The sequence below is a fragment of the Channa argus genome, chromosome 3, assembly GCF_033026475.1.
Source record: "Channa argus isolate prfri chromosome 3, Channa argus male v1.0, whole genome shotgun sequence".
In the NCBI taxonomy this organism is placed as follows: Eukaryota; Metazoa; Chordata; class Actinopteri; order Anabantiformes; family Channidae; genus Channa; species Channa argus.
In genome coordinates this window covers 23,560,815-23,586,080 of record NC_090199.1, presented here as the reverse complement: position 1 = coordinate 23,586,080, position 25,266 = coordinate 23,560,815, and the positions used below count along the sequence as shown (strand labels likewise).

Genomic DNA, 25,266 nt, shown 5'->3' with positions numbered 1-25,266 from the left:
CTGTAAAAAAAACTTTTAGGGAAGCAGAAACATTTGCGTGTTGGTACAGTTTCTGTGTTACACAGATATAGTTTAGCTTTCATCTTTACAAAGATAGGAAAGATAAAATCACAAGACGAAGATGTAAAGAATAAAGACACTATTACAAAATGAAGGACGGAATAATAAAATACAAAACATTTGCAACCAGATTTAAAATATCATGCATTTTCATTTAATTGCCATATTAACGTTACTGTGCATATCATCCTTTTTTTATGGGCGCAATCAATGAAAAGTTAGAGAGTTTATGAAACCAAACACAAAATAAATGTTCATCCATTGGAAAAACGCCACTTGCGGATTGGAAAGAAGGCTTTTTAAGGTGACGTTCTGACGTCATATTAATGCGACGCGTCGCTGGTTGACAGCAACATAAAGGTAGCATGAAAGGGTGACCTGTAAATTTGCTCGTTGATAAGGGTGGGTGTTACATGCATGGACGAAACTTGAATAGATGTCAGTAGCAATGTGTAAAATTGGCCATTTAATGGTAAACGGACCAAAATGGCATTGACATGCTATCTAATGTTAGCTAGCTAGCTAGCATCAAGTGGACGATCCCTATAATAAATGTTTATCCTAACTAACCAGGTATCAGTAGTACTACCACATTCTCTGGGTTTTACATACGTTAGGAGGATAAATGTTGTGTTTATTTGACAGCCGTCTTAGATTATGTATATTTGATTTGCGTTAATTTACATATGGACGAGCCCACAGACGTTTATACGGGTTTTTTGTTTGTGGACAAGCCCACTCAATCTGCTGAGCAGGTTTCCTTGTTAGCTAGATAACGAGAGCGATTAGTAGAACATGCATGTGTCCAATTTAGTGTCATTCATTACGTTTGGTTTAATTGTTCCTATACTGTCATTTAACAAGCAACCAGTTGCAGGACGAATAACAAAGTTTTTACTGACAAAACAGGAGGCAACTTAGAGCTGGAAGTCACGACAGCATGGCGGCCGCTGCAGCGCCGATGTGGGACGAGCATCAGGCGTATGAGGAGCTGCTGTACTGGGACAGTCTGATACAACAGGGCCACCGGCTCCTCCCGCACGATTTTGATAGGTACACATAGCGTTTGGCTCTAAACGAAGTAAAATTCATCAAAATGGATTAATTATAATTATTAACAATTATATAGCACATAAAAACGAAAAAAAAAGAACTTGTAAACTACCCTTTAATTCATTATTTATTATTGGTGTTAAGTATTTAAAAATTGTAGTAAACATCACTTAGAGAAGTGAAGATCACTGTAAGTGCAAACATACATATAGAAATCAATTAAATGATCACAATCTCTTGACTTAATTAAAGACCTAAAAGATCTAAAATACACCATTGTTAAACAAAGGATCTGGGTAAGTGTTGTCTACAATTGGGTAAGACGTGCACAGTTGTGAACCTCTTCCTCACATTTATTCATTGTTGTAAAACCTGCTTTTGACTTGCATACTGGGTCTTGACCTTAAGAGTATGTCATGTGCAACTTTTCAGATATGAGGAGCTTCGTTACTGGTATGACTGCCTCTGCTACGAGGAGGAGCTGAGACAGTACCATGACTACATTGCTGCTATCGAGGAGTTTGAGGATAAACGGCATCATGAGGTTATAGACGTCAAGTAGTGTGTTGGGCTTTTAATTTACGCATTCCATTCTTATTAGGACTGAACATCTACTATTTTCCATCAACATTGTATTTCCTTCTGCACTTTACAATGATTGCTCTTCCTCTGGCACAGATGCTCCATCCTTTACATGATGTTAGTTTTTCCACTTTTAAAAAAAATTGTGAACTTACTAACACCATCTTACTCAGGGGTGGCAGTTGCTCAATTGGTAGAGTGGCCGCCCACTGACCATAGAGTCATAGGGTCCCGGCCACATGTTGAGGTGTCCCTGGGCAAGACACTGAATCCCCAACAGCCCATCCCCTGCCATGCAGTGCCGGTCTCAAGGCCGCTTGAGACTATTAGAAAAAATTGGCGAGTGTTGCATCCAGGAAGGGCATTCGTCATAAAAAAGTGTGCCAAATCGACATGCGGACAAAATTATTTGCTGTAGCTACCCTGAACTCACAGCATAAGTGAAAAGAAAAAAAAATCTAACTGTACGCTTCTAATACCCATACTTCCTAATTCTATGTTGACTTGCAGATTATTTCTTAATCCTAGAATATATCAAAGTAGCAATGAAGTAACGATTGTCTGAGCTCCTTTTACAGATGCTAATATTTGACATTCATTAGAATAATGTTTTAGGTCATTAGTTACAGTAAGCATACATTTGCTCTCACTCTCCAATATAAACATCATGTTTTATCATTTTCTTTTTTGAAATTAAGGAAGTTGCGTCCAACCAGGTGCACACAGGGCCATATGATCGCCATGTTATGGCCAAACACTCTGAAGTCTATCCCTCTTTAGAGGAGTTGGAGGCTGTGCAAAAAATTATTTCCCATGTGGAGTGTGCTCTGAAGAATGTGTCTGACCAGATGGATAATCCAAAAGATGGCAACGAAAATACAGAGGCAGAGAGGTAAGTGAAGTGTCCAAATGGCAGTTATCCCAGTTAATAAAAAGTGTATCAAATAGCTTATTAATGCCAAATGCAACATATCTTCTCTTACTCTTAATAACTGAATCATTTTGAAAATTATTCTCTTCTTTTCCTGTTCTAGTCCTGGTGATAATTCCCAGGAGCGTGTCCTGCGTGGGGTAATGAGGGTTGGCCTGGTGGCCAAAGGACTCCTGCTGAAGGGAGACAAGGACCTGGAGCTGGTGCTGCTTTGTTCGAACAAGCCAACAGTCACCCTGCTTCAACAAGTGGCTGAAAAACTAAACACACAGTTAGAGGTAGAAATGATTTCTTGCTGTTTACATCATTATACATAAATGGAATTAGATTGTTTTGCTATCCTAATTTCCTTCATGTTTTTAATAGGAGACTTCCGCGGGGACATACACAGTAAGCCAGTGTTCAGAGGATGCAACCATTGTTGTGACAAACACCAAGGAATCGGTCTTGTCTCTCACTATTCACCTGACATCACCTCTTGTCAGAATGGAGCAGGAGATTAAAGCTGCAGAAACAGAAGGTACGTGTGATGTTCCAGCCTCTGGCTAGACATTAGCTCCCACAGGCCAGTTCTGTGTGTTCTCAGTGTGGAGACATTGTACTGCTCCACTGATGTTTAACCCTATTCTGACAGTTTAAATCACACACGGCATCCATCTGCATCATCTTGTTAATCCTCAGTGAAGCAGTGTTGATAATGCCAATATCCCAGTCTTAAAATCTAGTTTGTTTATTCTTGTTGAATTGTTTTCATGTTTAAAGTGAAGGCTTTTTCAAGAATAAAAAGTTAAAGCGCGCATTGCATGTACTTGATGCTGAACATGTACATTTTGCACCAGCTGCAGCAAAACTGATAAGTAAATTTTTGTGGCTGTTCTTGAGAGAATTAAGACAGGAAATGTAGCAACGTAATTGTTTCAAAAATGTATGCATAGGTTAATGGAGGTTCTGTGTTAATCTGCACAGTCTGTATTTTCGTCAGAGTCATATGGTAATTTAAAGGGCAGGGAGTATGTTGAAGCCTCACATGAAAAAAACCATACCAGCCTCAGTGCAGATTAGTTCTTTGCTACAATGCACACTGCTGCTGCACAGTTAAAATCATGTAATATAGTAATTGTAACTCATTTTAGCCATAGTTAGTCAGTATTAATCAGGTGACACAGCGTGTCAGTGTGGGCTGTTCTAGTTCAACAAAGTAAACACACAGGAAACACTCCCACCAGTAAGATGTTAGGTAAGTGCAGACAATGTACAGGTTTTTGATTTCAAAAGTTTTTTTTCTGTATATGGGAGACTTCATTAAAAAGAAAAATTGCTACAGTAGTGTAACTTTTTTTTATCTCATAACATCGTATTGCTGTGGTACCCTTGGTATTGATATTAGCTCAATTATTTTAAGAATTGCATGTGTAACAAAACACTGTCATATGGAGACATTTTACATTTTATTCAAACACTTACATTTACACTTTTCATATTCAAGTATTGAAATTAATGTGACTACTGTATCTTGCTGGGGATAGATTAATACAGCTAGCTATGAAGACACAGTTGAATGTGTACATGATTGTGAGGAATTCCTGTGGAAGCCTAGTATTCGTAAGGAATTAAGGGCCTTCTAGCAAAATTCTCAGCCAACCTTTGGCACATTTTAACTGTGTATTGATAATTGTCAACTGTAGAAAATGAGTAAAAACTTGCACGAAACTGGTATGGCTGTTTGTGATCCCAAACTTTCAGAAGATTATTTTAAGTCACATTTGGATCAGGGACAACATCAGTTTTGCTGCAATGTGGGGCAGACGTAAAGATTCTCTAAATGCCTGTGATTTACAACTGATTGCCTTTTAGTTTGTGAAGTTCTTTTAGGAACAATGGACCTTTGACCAACTGGACAGACTGTCTCAGGAGGGGGGCTAAAGTAGCAAACCCAAACCCAGGGTCTGAGGGAAGGGGGTATTTAACATAGATTATCTAGTGCACACATTGAAAACATAGTATGCATTAAACAACAACAACCAAAAAAAAGCTCTTATGTTGCCTTCACTTTAACACCCTTTGGAAACATTAGCTGGGATCTCTGACAGGTCACCTTTAGGCTTGTTGAGACCATCGTTTACACATAAGGTGCTTTTAACCCCCTGTCCTTGTTCCTGCTGGTTTGTGGAAAGCTGCTACTCCCTGAGCTGCAAGACAGAGCCGACCCCCTTGGTCAAACTGTACCTTTTCTTCTTACCCCACCTCGTCAATAGAAACGCGAACAGTCAACGATCCGCCGGACATTCTGGACAGGCAGAAATGCCTTACTGCCTTGGCGTCTCTCCGCCACGCCAAGTGGTTCCAGGTTTGCATTCACGTCCTTATTTGTAGAGGTTGAATTGTTTCTGTAAATTATCTGTTTTTTGTGTCCATTAATCATTAAGAGACTGTAAACAGTTTTTGTAAACTAAGTTCTTAGATATTGCAGTTTATAATCGTAAAATATTGAAATTTAGGAGTTTTAGGTAAGTTGAAATATTCTGTTAATCCATACCAATGATAGAATTGGACAAATCATTGGTATCGACTCCAGCATTTAATTTGATTTCTCAAAATGTCCTATGCTTACCTGAGCTCTCTCAATTTCAGCTCCACTACAAAGAAAAGCACGTGAACATAAATTCCTTAGTTTAAGCAGTTGTTGATATGGAAATGGCTCACCTGTTCTGACCTTTCTGTACATTGTTTTTGAGGTTGTTTTGTGGAAGCCCAAAAGCACATCGCTTAGAATACGTCTGTAGAAGCAGCTCTTCTGACTGAAGTGGCTTTTCTTTGTGTCCCCAGGCTAAAGTCAACAACCTGAATTCTGCCGTTGTGGTGATCCGCATCATGAGGGACTTGTGTAACCGTGTCCCTACATGGGCTCCACTCTCAGGATGGGTAAGAAAACTGTTGTATATTTATTAGCACAAAATCCAAAGAACTTAAAAAAAGGCGTTGCTCACAGACTGGTTTATGATGACTATTAATAAATTGAAGATCTAAAATTCTGTGAAGTGCACTGAATTTTTGGTAATTAAATATTTTGTATTTTTCTGCTCCAGTGCACCTTTGGTTAGTGTGTTGCTATCCACAGGATTATTATCTTTTTATTTAAACCTTGTTCTAGCTATGATCAAAACCTTAACTTTTTTTATATTCATATATACACTAAGCATTAGGGTCTCTGCTGTTTTTTTTTTTTTCCTGTATAGCCTCTGGAACTGTTAGTAGAGAAGGCCATTGTTACATCTGAGAGACCAATGGGAGCAGGCGAGTCCTTCCGCAGGGTTTTGGAGTGTGTTGCATCTGGAATCCTTTTGGAAGGTGAGATTTTTATCCAGTTATCAAACCAACATGAACGTGATCTATGAAATATTACAAAGATATTTTATTATCTGTGTAAAGACGGCCCTGGAATTAAAGATCCGTGTGAAAAGGAAACGGTTGATGCCATTGCCAATCTGACCATGCAGCAGCGTGAAGACATCACACAAAGTGCTCAGGTAAGAAGAGGCTGCTAATGAATATAAACAAAAGTAAACCTGAATTAATAAACCTCAGCAATAGAGCCTAACTTTTATGTGTCTCAGTTTGCCTTGAGGCTTTCTGCATTTGGACAAATGCACAAGGTGCTGGGGATGGACTACAAACCTGTAAAGCCACGAAAATCAGTGGGAGCTATCAGCAAAGATGCTATGGGTAAGTAATATGTCATTTTCCTTTATTTTTGTACATTTCACTTATATCATTCTGGGGAAAAAAATCTGTTCTCAAGCTGGTCTTGTTTCATGCAGCCCAGATAGCACCTGCTGAACACTTCAGTCTGCAAGCAAAGAGACCATACACAGATGTGGAGAAAGGAGAAGATGAGCCCCATCTCAACAGCAAACAGAGGAAGTTTCTCAAATTTCAAAAGCGCTTTCAGAAGAAATCATGTAAGTACAGGGTATCAGAGGCCTTTGCATAGACTTTTACCTGTCAAATGATCTGCATTAATAGAGGAAACATGACGTAGCACATTTCAAATATTTTCCTGGACAATAAAATATTACCCACATTAAAGTCTTTATCTTCGACTGCATAAAAAAAGATAAATTGGATATTGCAGATGTGTAGCCAAGTAGAGGAGCTCTCCACTGTCATTTAAATTGGTAATAGTTAAAGGTTTAATTAGTTTATTTTTTTAACTGTCCATTGTAATGACAATTGTTTCAGTTTTTAGAAATACACATAATCCAGCAGGTCCCAACATGATCTTAGGTGCCAATTCATTACTGTATGTACAACTGTAGCTAACCCAAATGCTATTTAGTACTTTTACCTACCTAAGAAATAACATTTATTCATACATTAGTTTGACTGTGCTGAGCTATATTAATACAAAACTTTAGTATTTGCTGTAAATTTCCTGAAGAAATAGAAAATTAAAGGCTACCACCTTTGGTAATATATAGTAGTAATTTAATGATAACGTTCTGCTAAATCCCCACCTTTTTTGCTGGCCTAATCTCCAAACGTATTAATTGAATTCAATAACTAATCATTTCTGTCTTTTCCTTTCCCATGTAGTCTCTGATGATTTTAACATGAACGCTGTGATGCGTCTGAACCAGTATAGACCTGGCCTGGAATACCGTCTTACATCTCAGACTGGTCCTGTCCACGAACCCGTCTTCTCAATGGCTGTAGACTTGAATGGGAAAACGTATGAGGCCAGTGGGCCTTCAAAACGAGCTGCCAAACTTAATGTAGCCACCAAGGCAAGATTCTTCTATTTGTGTAAACATATTTGCTTTAGTTAACCTTCAAGCGAATTGCTCAAGTTGTGTTCTGTAACACTGTGCCAGTCAACTTCAGCTTCCTCACCATAGCTACCCTGCAGGACCTACTATTTTGTTTATCTGGATTCTGCTGTCGTTTAATGGATTGGCTCCCTGACATGAGCACAGATTAAACGCAGCTAGTCATCTGCTGTATTGATGTTAAAGTGTATTTATCTTTTCTGCACATATGACAGAATATGTGTCTCAAATGCTCTTTGCTATAACAAATGCCACTTCAATGTCATTTTAGGACAAAACACTTCACTTGCACTTTAAATTCTTGTTGCTGTTGTAGGTTCCTGCCAGTTTCATTTTTGACTTTTGTTAATCACAGGTCCTGCAGGATCTCGGTCTTCCAACAGGCTCAGAAACTAAATCTGAGTCGAGTAGTGACGCTGGAGGAACCCAGGAATCATTAAAAGCTGCTCCCACGACCTTTATCACATCAGAAGATGTATGTGCTCAAGTTCCCTCTAGATTTGTGCATTTAAAATCCTCTTTTAATAAAAAGCCCCATAGTAAAGCTGTTAGAAGAGCAACAAATGATGTGATTTTGAGTAAAATGGTTTACAGCTATGTGTATTTAACAGCCAATGTTTTGTCCCTTTGTCATGAACAGAGTGGTCAGGGTCCTATCTTGACCAAAAATGGCAAGAACCCTGTGATGGAGCTGAATGAGAAGCGCCGCAGCCTGAAATATGAGCTGTCTGCAGAGACAGGGGGTTCTCATGAAAAGTGTTTTGTCATGGAGGTCAATCAGCAGCATCGCATGTCACAGATTTGGTAGAATTAAACAAGTAAACAATAATTGAAAGTAATGATTGCAGATTTTTGAACATGTGCTTTTCCTGTGTCTCAGGTTGAGGTTGATGGGCAGAAGTTCAAAGGCAGAGGCTCTAACAAGAAGGAGGCGAAGGCCTACGCTGCCCTCGCTGCCTTGGAGAAGCTGTTTCCAGACGACAGTGGAGTGTTAAACACTAACAGAAATTCTACAAAGAAGAAAGTCACCTACACTGACATGGTCATTTATCTAGCAAATGGAACTCATAATGTATTATTATTAGCGTTATGTATTTGTTCGGCGTTTTACATTTAGTTTTCTGTCATTTCTTGTTCAACAGCACATTCCAGGGTTCGGTACCATACGTGGCATTCCTTCAGACTCCGGGTCCCGGGGCTGGGGTCCCAACAGAGGTCGAGGCAGAGGCCAAGGCAAACAGTTTCCCTCAGGACCCAGCTATAACAAGAGTAATGAATTTTTGCAAAAACTGACACAATAGGATTCATTAAAAATCCTTATAAGTAAATGAACTAAATAGTAATTCCTGCCCTTTACTTTAAAAGCTAACTACAGTTACGAGAGCAACACTGGCACAGGCTATCGTAAGTACACACTGCTCGTCTTACTGTTTTTTTTATTGAATAGTCTGTGTGTGTGTGTTGTAACTGCTTTTGATTTCCAAAAGTTTATCTAAAAAGTAAGATCCTCTAAATTTATAGAGAATCTTTACTTCAGAAAATGTTCCCCTAGCTGTCTTTCACAAATAACATCTGGACATTTGTATTGCTGTATATTTTGCGTGTGATAATTGTGTGATATTTGATTTTAAGGGGGTCTGGTGGCTCAGTGGTAGAGCATTGGGTTGGGATGCAGAAGGCTGTGGGTTCGAATCACATCCCACCAAAAATGGCCCCCCACCCAGCCTCCAGGGGCAGCCTTGGTGCCGGTTTCAAGCCCAGATAATATGGGAGGGTTGCGGCAGGAAGGGCATCCAGCACAAAAACTCATGCCAAATCAACGTGCAGAACACATTCCTCTGTGTCGGCCCCTGATCTTTGTTGCGTGATATTTGATTGTAGCAAAAAATGATGAATGAAAAATGAATAATATTGGTTTCAGTTTCTCAAGTATGAATATCTGCACTTTGATGGACGAATGTAATGTGACTATTATACAAAACCAACCTGTTATCTTGGGCTCTGTGAAGTTTTGATGACAATTTTCAAACATTATGTAGACACAATTGAATGAAAATAATATTTGCTTATTTTTAATTTTTACCATTTATAAAACAAATGACTTTAAACAGCACATATATTGCTTATTTTTCAGATAAACTCTATGGTAGCAACTCAGCAAGCACCACAGAAAGAGGCACTGGCTCCAGCGGATCGGGTAGCAACACAGGCTATGGCACCTTTTACCCTGAGAGCAGCAGCACCACCTACTCATCCCCTCCCATCTCCAGCTCCAACTCCAGCACAACAAAAGGAGACAGCTACCAGTCAATGCCTCCCCCCGCTGATCAGGAGAGCCCTTATAGCTATGGTTATGGAGATGAAAAGAAGAAGATGCTGACGCAAGGTCCAAATGAGGCCCAGGGCCCAGGAGGATACTACTCTATGTACAGCACAGCTTACCCCAGCTCAGTGACTGGAGGCCAAGTGTATAATAATTATGGTGAGTATGAATGTAGCAAAATCTGTTTGTCCAGTTGAATTAATTCAAAACTGCCTGGTGTAACTTTTTAACACAGAACGTGACACCTCCTGGTTTGCTGTTTTGCAGGGTGGGGAAACCAGTCATCATGGGTGAATCAGCAGGGGTATGGCATGTATCAAGGCTTCGGAGGACAAAACCAGGGCTCATACTCTGGGTACAGCAACATGAATTACTAATCATCACATCATGCACAGCCGTTCTCACCTCACTATGACATTTTGACTCTTGTCCTCCCTCGACAACGATCCAGGGTTGACACTTCTGAAGAAGGAGGAAAATGCTCTCATCGTCTCTAAATCTCAAATTGAGCTTTGTGTTCTGTCACTTATCTGGTAAAAACAATTGCAGGTGACTGATGCAAGTTTTTGATTTATTTAAATCTCCTTTTGTGTTTTGTTTGTTTTGTTTTGAAACTGCATTAGTCCCAATCATGAACATGTTGACATGAGATTTCTTTTTTTTAAAAAGAGCATACCTGGTTTATTATTGTTTCTTTGGATGTTTTTTAATTGCGTATTGTTTCCGTGTAAGTAAATGTGGTTTTGTTTTAAAGCCGCTTGTAGTTTTTAACTAAAGAGCTATTCTTTTGTCACATAACATGCTCTGAACGTTCTTGCAAAATAAATGACTTATTTTGGAGCAAAGTACAAAGTTGAGTGTGGTGAGCTTGTAGAACTATCTATATCTTTTCAGTTTCTTTGACAGAAGATCTGCAGTTCAGGTCAGAGTTTGGCAACCATTTGTTGGACAATGAACTATGTATTTAAAGAGGTCAAAGTAGAGTCAACTTGAGCTTTCCTGTAAAAAGGCCAAAGATACTGCTCGTTCGCGTTCACGTACAAAGACCTGCAGTTCCTTGGGGAGAAATTAATGAAAGAACAGGGATACAAATGAAAAATAAGCAATACAATACAATCTGTTTTGTAGAACAACATAACACTAGTTAATATTTTTCTTTTTGATCTTTGACCTTCAAGACATTTACAATCTTTACAGAGATTTGAATATTCAGTATCCTGCTTTCAGAGGCGAATCCTCCGACACTGTTGCTCTAAATATGCAAACCTGAATGTGTGACAAAGTTACTTACGTAAACGTGTAGTCTGACAGTGAAGTTTGAGGTAGTTTGTAAGAATTGAAATGAGATATACAGATCCTACATTTCCCATAATGTTTCTTTTATGTCTGTAGTGTAATTATGGTGAGTAAGAGTATGTATCATAATCTATTTGTATTAAAACTGACCAGTGTTACTTTTGTTACCGTTGTTGCATTTATGATGTGTGTTAAAAAAAGTCAGACGAAGAAAATATCAACTCCTGATTTGATTTTGTTTTGTCATGGGCAAAGGGAGAATCAGCAAAAAGCGTATACAGTTGTATAATGAAAAACAAAAAGTACAAGACTACATTTTTTGAGGCTTCACATTTTACTTATAACTTGAAATTGTATTGTGCATTATATTAGCCCAGAACAAACTCCTATGGTGAGCAAAAAAAGATTGAAACAGATGGACAAAATGAAGAAGGAAAACAGTGTTCAGCACTGGAAAAAGTCTGGACACTTGCTAAAATAATCGTTGAAGACCACACGTGGTCTGGGTGATATTCCAGTCCTAAGACTGTGTCAGGGTGTGAGCAATGATCATGCTCCTATGGCGTGTGCTGTGCTCTTGGAGCCTTCCTTCCTGGAATGCTGATAAAAAGTGGGCAGGAAGAGCATTGTGTGGACAGCATCCCATCAAGTCATCCTGAGCACTCTTCACCACTAATCAGCTGTGAGTGTTTTATCTTTGACATTATTATCTCAGCACATTGATGCCCACTCTCCACACACTCAACTTGTTTTTCTTGCCATCCAGGTTTGTATTCTTGTTACCTGAGAAGATTTGGCTTCACTTTTGTTTTTAGATGGAAGATCATTTGACCCAGAGTTAATCTGATCTCTTGCTTTTCTTATTCAAAAGGAGCACACTTGCAGTGATATGCTTAGACAAACATGGAGTTGTTACCTCTGACCTGCTGCTTTGATTAGTGTCTATTAGCCCCAGCTGGGATGTGTCAACTTCTGGCTGCAGCCAATCACAAGTCACCATTAGGCATAAATACTAAGAGCGTATGTAGTTGCATGAGGTAGAACTTAAAGAAACGAGGAAGAGGAGGGACGGAAGCGTAGGCTTACATGGTAATGCAGTTGTGGTTTGTTGTGCTTGTTTCATGTTCCTGTTTTTTATGGCGCTCGCATGTTTACTTTCATTTATGGCTTAACACTTTTTTCTGTTTAAGCTGTTTACACCTGCTTTTAACTGAAGATCTGACTTGATTTTATTTATTTTTTTGGTTCATAAAGATGGCATTGACCCTGGTATCCATCTTGATTGCTGCCATTTCTGTGGCCTATTGCTATCCTACTGCCTTTCAAGATCTGTCGAAAAGTGAGTATTGTTTAAAACTTGGCTTTGATTCTCTCTCTCTCTCTCTTGACCTTTTACTTGTTGCTGCTGCTGTTCCTCACATTCTCAGGCCTTAGGACTTTATCTCTTGTCCTCTTACAGAGAACAGAACCTCCATTAAGTTCCTGGCTGTAGGGGACTGGGGTGGGTTACCTTATTCCCCTTATGTCACAGCTGTGCAGAAATCTACTGCTCAAGAAATGGGCATCGTAGCAGAGCAGATGGGAGCTGACTTTATTCTTGCCCTCGGCGATAACTTCTACTACAAAGGTGTAAACAGTGTGGATTCTCCTCGGTTTAAGGTCAGTTGAGTGAAACTAATTGTCAAACAGCACCATGCAGCATAAAGTACTGAAGTTTCTTTTTTAAATGTCCATATCAGGAAACGTTTGAGGCGGTGTTCACGGCAAAGTCTCTCCAAGTCCCCTGGTATGTGATTGCAGGCAATCATGATCATGCTGGGAATGTTAAAGCCCAGATTGAGTACAGCCAAAGGTCTAACAGATGGTAAGGTGCAGTCTTAAGGTCAATCTTCAGATTCTTAAATATTTGCACACAGTCTGTCCTAAATTTAAGTTAAACTAAATGTGTCCTGCTTACTCTTCCCTGACTTAGGAAATTCCCCTCTTATTATTATGAACTGAACTTCCGCATTCCCAACTCTGGGAAAACCTTGACCATTATCATGCTTGACACCATAATGCTTTGTGGCAACTCCCTGGACCATGTAGATGAGAAGCCCCGAGGCCCCCTAAGTGTGGTGGATGCAAACAGGCAGCTGACTTGGTTGGAGGAGAGACTGGCTCTGTCCAAGGCAGACTTCCTGTTGGTGGCAGGCCACTATCCTGTCTGGTCTGTGTCCAAACATGGACCCACACAATGTCTGCTGCAGAAGCTTCATCCCTTGCTCAATAAATACAAGGCGACTGCCTACCTCTGTGGCCATGACCACAATCTGCAGGTTGGTTCATGGAAACCTTAAATGTGTAATTGCGTTTTTTTTTTTTTTTTTTTTTCCACATTCCCTAAATTTACTTGGCCTTTCTCCCGACAGTACATTGAAGAGTCTGATATTGGCTATGTGGTGAGTGGTGCTGGAAACTTCCTGGATCCTGATACCCATCACTGGAAGCACGTTCCCAAAGGTTCAGTGAAGTTCTTCACTGGCCAGGCCTCAACACTGGGAGGATTTGTCCATGCAGAAGTCACAAAAAACAAGATGATTGTGACCTTCTTCCAGGCTAAAGGCACTTCTCTTTATCGTACTGTGCTCTCTGATAGGGATTTGGACTAAATACCCAAACACGGATAGTGTTAAGGTGTCAAGTACTTGCAATGGTACTCTGCAGTACAGTTTTTAGATCAAAGTAATGACTGTTAATATTATCATTTAATGTTTTACCAAATCAACTTGTTTTTATATGCAAATCTTTTTATGATGAAGAATAAATGTCTTTTAAAGTATGCATCTTGTCTCCTCTGTTGTAGACTTGTGACTTATCTTTCTTGATTTGCATCGCTTTGGTTGCAATGGGTGAAACTACCTTAAATTTTTTTTTTTTTTTTTTTAAGCCCAATGTGCTTTGTGGAGAAAATATATCATTGTGAAATGGGAGGCTGTGGCTGAAATATGTCCTAAACTTTAGATCAGTTTGTGTGTGCTTTGAAATGATCTGGGTTTTTAAAGTTTCACCTGGACTTGAACTAGTTCAAGCATAGTGCCACATCTGCAACTTGATATTGTAACACTCCAAAGTTGGAGTGTTGGTCAATGTGTCACACAGCCTTTCATTTTGCTGTAGCCAGTGAAAACCTGACTGTATAAAATGTGTCCCATGTTAAAATATTAACTTGTGTTTAATCTAGCAATGTTGACCAAAGTTCTCTATATTTAATACATCCCGAAGATTTCATACCACTGCAAATTTTTCAAACTGAAATCTTTGGTCTACCTGGCTGGCACGATATTGAACACAGCACTTTTATATATATATATTTTTGCATGTCTATATCAAGTTGCATATATTCTACAACTGAGCTGTTCTAATCCTGCTTTCTCCAAGGCTTAATATCCTATAGTAAACCTTTTAATGTGTGGCTTCATGACCACACTAAAGTGTCCTACTTTAAATTCTGCCAGTAATGTAAATTTGAGCACAATTGCTAAATCCACTTGCAAATTACAGAAAAGGGTCTATCTCAAGACCCTTGCTTCAGAATCATGTTTTCAATCTATTGCTCCAAGCTTGCCTATATGTTGCAGGTGAATGGTCTTCACTATATTTCTTTAAAAGTGCAACACTTATATATAAATATTGGCATATTTTGATCCTGTTGTCAAGTATCTTGTTTACATACAATAGTTTTATGCTCGTGTAGAATTCCAGTGCTGACATGGTTGGTTGCTGCTGAAGGACAGGAGAAGTCAAGACCTGCTGTCACTGGCCTTTTGTCAATCACAGAGAACCCCCCTGGCCTGCCAACAGAGGATTATGCTGGGTGGTAGCAGATTGGCAGTAACTGTAACCAGGATAAACTCAGCAATCCAATGACAATTAACCTGGGCGCAAAGCAGAGAACTATAACAGACTTGTTTCTATTTATACTTCCATCTCCAGCTGATATGACAAATTGTTTGGTTTCCCTCTGTCTATGTGATGTAAGCAGGAGAAGTGTTTTATTATAATTTTAAAAACTGATGCAAATAACTCTAGTATGTTGATAAGTTAAAATAAGAGACAATTCATTCATCCACATATTATATAAAATAATGCTATGGAAATATTCTTTTTCCCAGTATGCTTACAATATGGCTGCTGAGTGTTGCGGCGTGCTGTCCTGATCCCGGTAGCATGAGTTGCAGTCTGTTGGTGTCATGCATTGTCAGACTGAAAGCTCAAAGCCAATAAAGACCTGGACAAAGGTGAGGTGTCACATAAGGATAAAGGGCAGGTAAGGAGCACATAAGCATGACTGACATAACGTCCCAGGAGATCAATTGAAAACCTTGCTGAGTTGTACATCAGTTTACACAGGACTGATGATTAGACACTGTTTACTGTTTTCACAAATACAATGTATCTAGTGACAATGTGAAAGGCATCACTTAAAGCGATAAAGAATTTTCACATGAATCCGCAAGTCCCCTCACCCTTTTGAAACAATTTAGTGAGCTTCAGCTCATTGTTAAGCACTGCTGTATCTGTTGATTCTTGATTACTGGATTTATGTGCTTGGTCAAAACACTTACTGAGATTAGCTGTATTGGCAAAGATGAATTGCTGAAACAAACACAGAGCTGCAAAGTCTCACATGATCCCAGATAAGCTTTTCTTAAAATGCAGGTAGACACGTTAATCTCATCAAACACCTGATATTCAGAAAGTGTGCTGCATATGAACTGATGCATTGTCATTTCACAACACTGTGAAGTCCTGAAACACACTTGTTGTTATACTCTAGAAAATAATAGAAGTTGTGTCATATACAGATTATGACATTGTGTCCTATGCGTACATAAAATATATAGATTAATGACAGACATGATTAAATATTTAAATTCCGAAACAGCTTTCTCAATTTGTACCATTGGGTTAACATGATATCATGATGCATCGCTTCCTCACAGTCTGACCTCATTTGAATCTCTACTGGCTCTACTTTAAGCTTTAACCCTTCTGCTCTAATTAGAGCACAGTATGCGTGTAGGGTTTGAAACTGAGATCTTGCACCTGAGGAAATAGGATTAGCAAAATTTATTTCAAGTAACAGCTTAGAAGCCATTTAAAAAAAGCTAAATTTAGGTTTCAGCATTATTTTCTGAAATAAAAGTGCTATTTTTGGAACACCGGGATAATGGGACATTTATTATTAAGAAAAATAGAAACAAAGTTCTATTTATAATTAATAAAACATTTGAACAGGTGGAATAGGATAATTTAACTAGACATTTAAATTGGGGAACTTTAAATGTTTCGTTTATCATAGCAGTTCATGTAATCACATAAAATGTTTGCTTAGATAACCACAGGGGAGAACTGAAGCTGCAGTGTACCAAAACAGTCATGCACCAACATCCCTCGTGAACTAAGCACATTCTTGCTGATTTCTACTTTAACAGCGATAAAAGTGTGAGAAAATAGCAGCATCAAAATACAGGACTGTGCAAAAAATAAGACTTATGTCAAGAAGTCTCTCAGTGGGAGGACCCCCCCAGTCTTAAACACACACCACAAATTGTGGCTACCCAGATGATGGTCTCAAGGTCTATACTGAGGAAGCATTTCAGCAGTTTGAGTTTCTGCTGCACAGTCAGTTTTTATTTATTTTTATCACTGATTCCACACATTGTTTCTGATTTTCACTGATAATCTTTAGTCTGGATCCAATCAGCCCTCTCATACAATACCAATGTAGATTTATCCAGTCAGTTTGGTCTGCCGCTGTCCGATCATTTAATCCACAGCTCAAAAGTAATAAAAGCATGTTGTATTAAAGGCTAAGCTGCTCATCTAATCTTCTCTACTTAATCTCTATCCCTCACTGAATATAGACACTCGGAATGAGCAATTGTATCTCAGTGAGAGTTTTCTTGTTTAGTTTGGACACAGACATTAGACGTTAATTAAAGTGCTGGTGCTGTGTGTGTGTAAATTACATATTGTATTTGTCACCTAGTTAGAACCTTTAGGTGAAGTTAGGACATTTGTCTGAGGGTTAGAATTAGGTTTAGGGTTAGACATTTAGTTATGGTGTTAGGAATCGGGTAAAGGGCTGTGAAATGCATTGTACTACTGAAACTTCTAGTAAGGACAGAAACATGAACCTGCGTGTTTGTGGGTGTAAAACAAAAGTATGTGTGTGTTCATGTTTGTGTTGTCACAGCCTTCATGAGCTTTTAATATCTGTGGATTTCTACATCTCAGCTAATATCCTGCTTAAAACGGCCCCTGAATCTGTCTTTTTGTGTTGTGTAACAGTGCTTGTGTTTTTTTGGTTTGGTTGTTTTTTAGAGAGAGAGAGAGCTACGTGCTTTTTGCTGTTACATCACAATCATATACTTTCAAAAATGCATTTTGTTGTCAGATTTATTCTTTACTGGCTTAAAACAGACCGCTGGATGTAATAGCTCTATTCCTGATGACACTCATGAGTATACATGGTACCTATCCTTAAAAGATATTGTATCACATACTGTGTCACTTTAAAGTAGTCACCTCCACTAATTGATTTAACTTTACCCTAATTTAGGCCGATCCTTCTAAAGCGTGTAAATATATTTAGAATCAGAATAAGAATGAGACACATGTCTTAGCAAACGTTATCTTCATAGATAATAGTGTCTGCCTTTAATTGACACAAGAATTAGACACTATCATTCTCCAATGTATGCTCTGCTTTCTGACAATATACTGTATAATCTACTGCGTTTAATGGTCACTGAGTGAAAAGTGAATTTTTTAAACATAATGTTAAGTGTTTCTATTATTCATTGAACTAATGACACACTCCTGTCCATCTCCAAACATGAAGTAATTATAACTTGGATTGTTTTTGTGTGGAATAGAGTCAAAAGCACTTTATAACTGAACTACATCTGAAGTTTTGTGTAATCAGATCCAACATATATAACAGCTTGAAAGTCTGTCAGGAGAAGAATAATCATGAGCCTACTTGGCACAAATCCACTGGGAAAATTAACAAGCGAAGGCCGTCCCACTGCTTAGTCTGATTTTAGACCCTGTGAAAATATACAGTCAGATCTTGGTCAAATACGAATCAGTCGATCCGAGATGTAAACCCATTCATCCAGAAACGCATCGATTGCTGCTTGTGTGCTTTCAGGTAAATGTCCCAAATAAAACATCTTATGTTTTGTACCTTTTGCACATTTTTGCCAATCGCGTGTTCTTGTTAGATTTGTTTAAAACTGTTCAACCTTATCCACCACTGTAAAAAGGAAATGGCTTACAGGTGTTTCAGAGATGAAAAGGAGCTAAAGGTCAATCAAAGAAGAACACAACCAAAGAGAAGGGAAAAATGAAGTAACACCAAAGATGCACAATATTAAGCCCATCATGGATCCTTTCCCTTACGTGTCACTCTCCTTCGGGATTGGGTGATTGTGGGACGGGCTGCCGATGCTGAGGGAGGTGGGAAAAAATGAAGGTATGTATGGGATTACTGCCATCAGTGGGCTTGAGAGTGTGCTCTCATCCAGGGGAGTCATGGGGATGATGACGTCGTCCTGGTCCCACACGTGAAAGGCATTTGGGTGTGAGTGGCTGAGGACAGGCGGCATGTGCAGCGGGCTGACACCTTCCATCTCTCCCTCTTTTTTCAGGTCCTCATCGACTGGGCCCAGCAGACAGTCTGTGGATGGAGATAAATTGAGCAACCTAAAAGTGTATTGTAAAAGTGTCACTATTCCACTAACTTTATTAAAGTCGTTTTTAATTTAACTAGTAGCACTTGTAGAAACTAACCCTAACTCTTAAGGGAAGATTTCTGGCTCACTATTACACTTCATTCCGCTTCATTCCCAAACGCTTTATTCCCCAAAATAAAATATACATTTTTCTGCATTTTCAATTTAATAAGGAGAAATTTGATGTAGCGACAGTGATACATACAACAAGAGGCTTTGTTAACCTCCACAGTACAAAATTTCAGAACAAATGTGCAGTTGCAGAATACACAATCACAACGCTATACATGTCACCAAAGTTAAATTAAGGAATGTCTGATAACTTTGATGTTATTTCCAAATTTAAACTATTGTAACGTTCAATGACAAAAACGTTGACTTTAACTAGAGTTCAGCTGCACCTTCCAATAAACTTGAATACCTGTAATGTCCAGCATGAGATCTTTGATGAGGTGGCCCACAATAGCATAAGCCACAGCAACCACAACCAGGGCAGCCATCAAGAGGTAAAGAACAGATTTAGGGAGCTGAATAAGGTCCCTGGGAGGAGGTTTGTACTCCTTATACAAAGGCTCCACACTCTGAACCAGGTACTGGAACGGCTGTCCACCGTCTGTGTGATTAAAGTGGTTCATAATCCCAGAATTGAGAGCTCCTGTGGGTATTAGTTATTCCATTTTAGTCAATGTGAAATGTTCGTAATTTTAATGGTCCACTTCCACTGCTGAGATGTCATGCCCTAAAATACATAGAAGTACATTCAACGTTAGGTGTACTGCCATAGAACAACATGAATCAATTACATATTGTTTATTTAACTTTATTATAAAGTGGACAACAGATTGAAAAGTTTAAACCATGTTAGCCCTTCGATGCAATGGTTTTTACTGTCTACTCATTAATGACCCTTAACAAATTAGAAAATAAGCCAGTAAATAAGTCCACACCCACCTGTCAAGACCAGTCTTTGCAAAGCGAATTCACCAACATGTTTGTACTTAGCTAGTTACTGCAATTAGTATCATGTTGTTTCCACCAGTTTGTCCTCCATCAAACAGACATCAGGACATTTCCCACGGCTTGTGTGCCTGGCGGTTGTGTGCTCCATGGGGATATAATCCAGACTGTGGGCGGTGTTACAGAGGGAGGAAAAGAGGGATTAAACTTCCTATCACAGCAATTATCAATCACTCTCTTCCCATCCGCATCCAATCCCACACTTAATCCACATCAATCTAAGTGAGTGCTTTCTCCGCGATGATCACACACATTAAGCCCACTAAAACACACACACACACACACATCACAAAGATCACAATGGCCGAAACAATTGTTTTTTTCAAGGTAATTTATGAGAAACAAATACTTCTTGAAATAAATCCGGTTAAAATAAATTCCAATCCTGCTCCACTAGCAGATTTTTCACTACTGTAAGATCATTTCTCGTGGTGTTTAACTTGCAAACAGGAAGTATTTGACCATATGCAATTACATTGCAGTGTATATTTTAATGATAAATAAGTGCAGTACTGATAATCTTGAGGTAGGCTAATTGTACTTTATCAGAGTATTTTCATTTTATACTGCTGTACTCTGCACCTATACATGGCGGTGGAAATATTGTGCTTATACTCTATATCCATTTCACTGCTGAATTGTAGTTTCCACAACTTAAAGAAAAAAGCAGTTTCAATTTCATTTTGTTATAGATTAACATATTTGAAATTAATCCAATATAAAACAATCTTAAATGGGTAATAAGAGGCTGCAATGACTAGTTATCTAAGTTAGACGGTAGCTAGCAATAGCTGTCAGCTAGCTACAATTCTGACACTAAAATGTAATTTCATTTCACACATCCCTCCTGCTAAAAGCCAACAGTATAAGCAATTGTGACATACTGTAAGCTTATATATACTCTATTATATTATATATTCATCTGGTGGTTTGCATCTGGTGTGATGACCTTATTTGCATATAAGAAGAGTTAGCTAACATTACCTTAGGCGAACGAGTTTGCAGCTAAAGCTAACCTAGCTAACTAGCGTTAAGAAAATAGTTTGTCAACCAACCTGCTCCTTTCAGCATTTTGTTAAGTGAACTACAAAGAAGCAGCATATTTTTCAATACACTCAATTTACTCTTTTAAGTAGTGTGGTTAATTTCATTTCTGCAGGTGTGACTTTCCAAAAAATCGGCTCAAAATGGATTTTTTCTTAGAGGACCCGGCTTCATCATCCATCTGCGAGTCTACAGGCAAGAAGGGACATGAAGACTCAGAAATGGTAACATGTAATTATATAATCTCGAAGAGCTCCCATGTCCCAAAATATATGTAGGGTTGTGTAAGGAAAATAGTCGTTTGTAGGAGTGTAATCCTCCAGAAAAAAGTATATGCTGTGTGAACAAGTTACCTACCTCTGAAACGGAACAGCATAACTATTACTGTATGTTGTGCTCTAATCACATTTGGATTGAATGATGAATAGATGATAAAATAGACCTTATAATATTCACTTGGTTACACACACTGTCTCATGCTGTCCCTGATGATAACTTATTTCTCCAAGTTAAAATTTGTTTTTTACAAGCCTGAAAAGCAATTTTATAGGGTCTGGTTTTTGATCTTTGAAATTAATAATAAAAAAAAAACATCTGCTGATTTCACATTGTCCTTGGCAATACAGATTGAAAAAACAGACAACTACTGCATGACCGAGGTTCGAGAGCAGCCCAGAAGGTATAGAGTCACCCTGAGCGGTGCTGTCCAACTGCCAAAGGATTAAACTATGAATTAATTAATTAACTATTATTGTTCCTAAATGAATGATTATTCAACTTTTAAGTCAAGATTTGTATACTAATGTCTATTGCAGCTCAGATATAGATGTCACCAGCAGAAGAGTGCAGGAGCTGATAGAAAAGATAAACAGCAGCCGTGCGAATAACCAGACAGTAATGGACAGCCTACAGGAGAAGTTAGTTGCAAAGGTGCAAAGTTTAATAATGCAGGGTTTGTTGATCAGTGTACTCTGGAGTATCCCTACTCACAAAAGCCTGATCTGACCAGCGATTCGATTATTATCCTGCCCCAGGTTATGGAGAAGTGCCTGCAAATGAAGGAACACATGTACACAGTCTATGAAGAGAATGGTAATGAGATGCAGGTGAAGCTGCAGGAGCTGTCTGAAGTGCTGGACAGCTGTACTAAACTCAACAATGAGCTCCAGGAGGCCAACAGGGCCCTGGCAAATCTCAGAGAGCGTCTGGCCATTACTCCGACATCAGAATCCCAGTGAACCACTTTCTGTTCTGTTAATATATTGAACTCATTTGTGTCGTTCAGTTAATGTTCTTATGTAACTATTTTGAATATTTAGAACATTCTTTGTTTTATTTTTTTCCCAAATACCGGAGTGGGGAAGATGAGTAATTTTGGTTTCCTCTTTCTTTTTCCTCTTTCTCTAAGAATACAAGGTTGTGTGTGTGTTAGTACGTCAGGTTACAGTTCAAAACTGCACTCAAGGTAAACAAGCGCTGAGTTCATGTTTTTATGTGCAGCTTCAATATATGCTTATTCCATTAAAAAATATTCAAAAGCTGAGAAAAAGAGGTTAATTACTGGCTTGCTCGTGTGAACAATTCAGATTGTTTTCAGGATTTTTCAATATCACACTGATAAGCATCTATTTCACTAAACTTTAAATACAGCTGCAACAATTTGTCATTGTTCAGACTACTAGTAAACATGTCATTGAAATATTAAAGATAATGGATTTAAAATTGTACTTTGTACTAACCACTGAATTTAATTAACCACAATTGGACAGTTCTGTTCAGTGTCAGCCTGTAATAATGTGTGCACTGCTTTGGTGGTGGATTTAAATTACTGCAGTACATTTTGAAACCGCAAGCTGTTGGTAATATCAAAAAGTATTTACCATTTTGGTTTTGATGTACTCCTTGTGTGCGCCTACCCTTATATGTGCTGACAGCCTCCAGGTTCATGACATGACAGATAATGTGGTACTCAACTGCAAGGGCATTTTCTCCCAGCATGTCTCTGGCTTGTCCTGCAATATCCACAGCCTTGCCACAATTATTCCTCTTTAACACAGAGATCATCTCTTGTGCTACTCTATAGTATAAAAACAATTTCATCAAAGAAAAAGTTTTATTTGATGAGAAAAGAGAACAAACAGCCAACAAAGGGTAAAGCACATGTGAAATTGATTTGAAGACAGAAACTACAACGGGGCATTATGACAACATATTGCTGCCACCATGAGAAATATTTTTTACTCCTTCTCTACTTGTAACGAGATACTTCTCCTATCAGCTGAAATTTGAGCTAATATGACGCAAAGCCAAATATAGGACCAAAAACTAGTTGTCATGCTTTTATCCTTTATTTCTGACTCTTTTAGTTCACTCTTCATGTTTTACACTTGGATAGATTTGTTGTGACCCTGAGTTTACTTCAGTTACATTAAATTGAAGCACATTTCTACATGATGACCACCATCTTTACTTTGCATGAACATCTTTACGTAGACAAAGACCCCAGATGTTGTCATTTGCAACCATTGGGCTGTAGACGGTGACTTTATCAACTGCAACGATCCTGTCATTTCTGGAGTCTGAGGAGGTTCGACCTGAGAAAGACTTCTACATCGCATTAAACTGCAGTAGAAATAGTGACAGGAGTTAGGGGAAAACGACAAGGGTACCTGTCATTAGAAACAACAGGCAAATAATTACCAAAAAAAAAAATGCAAGGTGGATGTCAAGTCAATTGAATTCCATTTTAGTTATTTAGAACAAAAATCCTCTCAAGGTGAACAGTGCAAATTAAAGAAAAGAGCCCAACAATTCCCCCTTGAGTAAGCACTATGTGACAGTGGGAAGGAAAAATCTAAGAATGTAAGAAAGCTCAGACAGAAGCAGGCACATGGTAGCTCATGTCCCTCAGCTGGTTGGGGAGCAAAGAGAAGCAACACACATAATGTGAAGGAAAAGGCTGAATACATCTGGTGGGAGGTGCTCCAGGCTGCTGCTGTGTGTCACAATTTGTTAAAGGAGGCAATAGCGCTACAGTAGCGGTTGCCGCTGGTGGTTAGAGGTGGAAATTCATTCAGCAGGTATCAATAAATACCAGATTTAAAGGGAGACAGAGGTGCAGGTTGCCAGGAAAATTTGGATATGCAAACTTTCACTTCCAAATCTTGTGTACTGTTGGGAAACAGGTATCTGCCAGAGTCAGCAGCTGGAGGACGTTTAAAGTAGAGGGTTGGGCTGCAGGTTAACCTATAAGAGTCTGGCATGATTCTGCAGGTGGTAGCTGAGGTTAGTAGTCGTAAAAAAAAAAAGAACCATACTGGTCACAAACATCACATCGAAACTGCAAGTGACAAAACAACAACATTTTATATTAAGAACATTTTTTTCTGTGAACGTTCAAGTAAATCTTCAGCATTTTAAATGCATTTGGCAGGAGAAGCCTGCTCTGCACATTGTTGTTATATCTTGCTTGTCTACAGCGCCTCCCTGAGGTTCTGTTCAAATATTAACATTTTCATACCATATGGTCATTTAAAAAAAAAACCTCAATCTCAATCCATTTAAATTTAAGGACATTTTTCTTTGAATAATTAAATACACAATTAAACTCAATCACTGGTTTTCATATACATTTGGGTGCAAAAGTTTGCTTTGCCTTATTGTGAAATGTCAAAAAGACATAAAGAATTAAAATACAGTTACTTTTTTGTTAATTTATCAAGAGGGATAACAATAATACACATTCAGTCATTACAAATGCTATTTTACCACCAGAAGTAAAGTTTGCATCCCCTCTTGATATATTAATTGAACAATAACCTCCCTTTCATCATAAGTAGCATCCCTTAATCTAAAGTATACCACTGAAGTTTCAGCAGACATTTCAAAAGCCCACCGTCCACTCAGGACCTCACCTCCACACACATGGAGTTTGGAACCATGGGTTAGTGTCAGTTTGCAGTGTAGTGATCCTGCAGAAGGTTCATTAGCGAGTTTATCTGGAGGCATAAAAAGAAAAAAAGCTGCCAAACATGTTTCCATGCATAAGAAGAATGATTTGGAATGAAACACTCGTCTAATAACTAAGTGTGGTGGTAGTAATATTAGTAGTAGTAGCTTGTAAGTTTCCTTCCAGACGCGAGCGCATCAAATAACGATATAAAAATAGATGACATAGGCTCACTAAACAATCTGCTTATTTATTTGCTAAAGCGCCCCCTATAGGTCACTCGTGAACGCATGTTTCCATTTACTCCCCATACAAACACTCCCACATTCCGCTGAAGTAGAGGTGTCCCGTTAAAGCGTTCCCCAAATGGCTGTAGCGGCTGCCAATCAACCAATCGTAGC

The 25,266-nt window shown here is 38.7% G+C and overlaps 3 protein-coding genes across 9 annotated transcripts; all 3 read left to right on the top strand.

Annotated features, from left to right (window-relative positions):
• The first annotated feature begins 369 nt into the window (after nucleotides 1-369).
• LOC137123982 (interleukin enhancer-binding factor 3 homolog) lies at nucleotides 370-11,238 on the top strand. Of its 5 annotated transcripts, none has more exons than XM_067498509.1 (20): nucleotides 370-420; nucleotides 970-1,113; nucleotides 1,546-1,657; nucleotides 2,394-2,587; nucleotides 2,730-2,904; nucleotides 2,993-3,146; nucleotides 4,882-4,973; nucleotides 5,453-5,548; nucleotides 5,863-5,974; nucleotides 6,056-6,153; nucleotides 6,241-6,349; nucleotides 6,445-6,585; nucleotides 7,220-7,410; nucleotides 7,808-7,927; nucleotides 8,093-8,224; nucleotides 8,333-8,494; nucleotides 8,595-8,721; nucleotides 8,818-8,856; nucleotides 9,587-9,934; nucleotides 10,043-11,238. In XM_067498509.1, exons 2-20 carry the CDS (start codon nucleotides 1,001-1,003, stop codon nucleotides 10,150-10,152), a joined length of 2,625 nt encoding a protein of 874 aa, XP_067354610.1. In that variant the 5' UTR covers nucleotides 370-420; nucleotides 970-1,000; the 3' UTR covers nucleotides 10,153-11,238. The 5 variants fall into 5 exon arrangements, 4 of the variants coding, with proteins under 4 accessions (XP_067354610.1, XP_067354609.1, XP_067354611.1 ...); XR_010913895.1 differs by lacking the exon at nucleotides 10,043-11,238 and adding an exon at nucleotides 9,085-9,311 and having other exon boundaries at nucleotides 389-462; nucleotides 9,587-9,712; XM_067498508.1 differs by having other exon boundaries at nucleotides 389-462.
• A 440-nt stretch (nucleotides 11,239-11,678) lies between these two features.
• acp5a (acid phosphatase 5a, tartrate resistant) lies at nucleotides 11,679-13,894 on the top strand. Of its 3 annotated transcripts, none has more exons than XM_067499378.1 (6): nucleotides 11,679-11,753; nucleotides 12,326-12,410; nucleotides 12,531-12,730; nucleotides 12,811-12,935; nucleotides 13,044-13,389; nucleotides 13,483-13,894. In XM_067499378.1, exons 2-6 carry the CDS (start codon nucleotides 12,326-12,328, stop codon nucleotides 13,720-13,722), a joined length of 996 nt encoding a protein of 331 aa, XP_067355479.1. In that variant the 5' UTR covers nucleotides 11,679-11,753; the 3' UTR covers nucleotides 13,723-13,894. The 3 variants fall into 3 exon arrangements, with proteins under 3 accessions (XP_067355479.1, XP_067355477.1, XP_067355478.1); XM_067499376.1 differs by lacking the exon at nucleotides 11,679-11,753 and adding an exon at nucleotides 11,985-12,160; XM_067499377.1 differs by lacking the exon at nucleotides 11,679-11,753 and having other exon boundaries at nucleotides 12,177-12,410.
• Nucleotides 13,895-21,059: 7,165 nt separating this feature from the next.
• Nucleotides 21,060-22,154, top strand: syce2 (synaptonemal complex central element protein 2). Its single transcript, XM_067496615.1, has 4 exons — nucleotides 21,060-21,140; nucleotides 21,543-21,595; nucleotides 21,732-21,846; nucleotides 21,951-22,154. Exons 1-4 carry the CDS (start codon nucleotides 21,060-21,062, stop codon nucleotides 22,152-22,154), a joined length of 453 nt encoding a protein of 150 aa, XP_067352716.1.
• The last annotated feature ends 3,112 nt before the right edge of the window (nucleotides 22,155-25,266 follow it).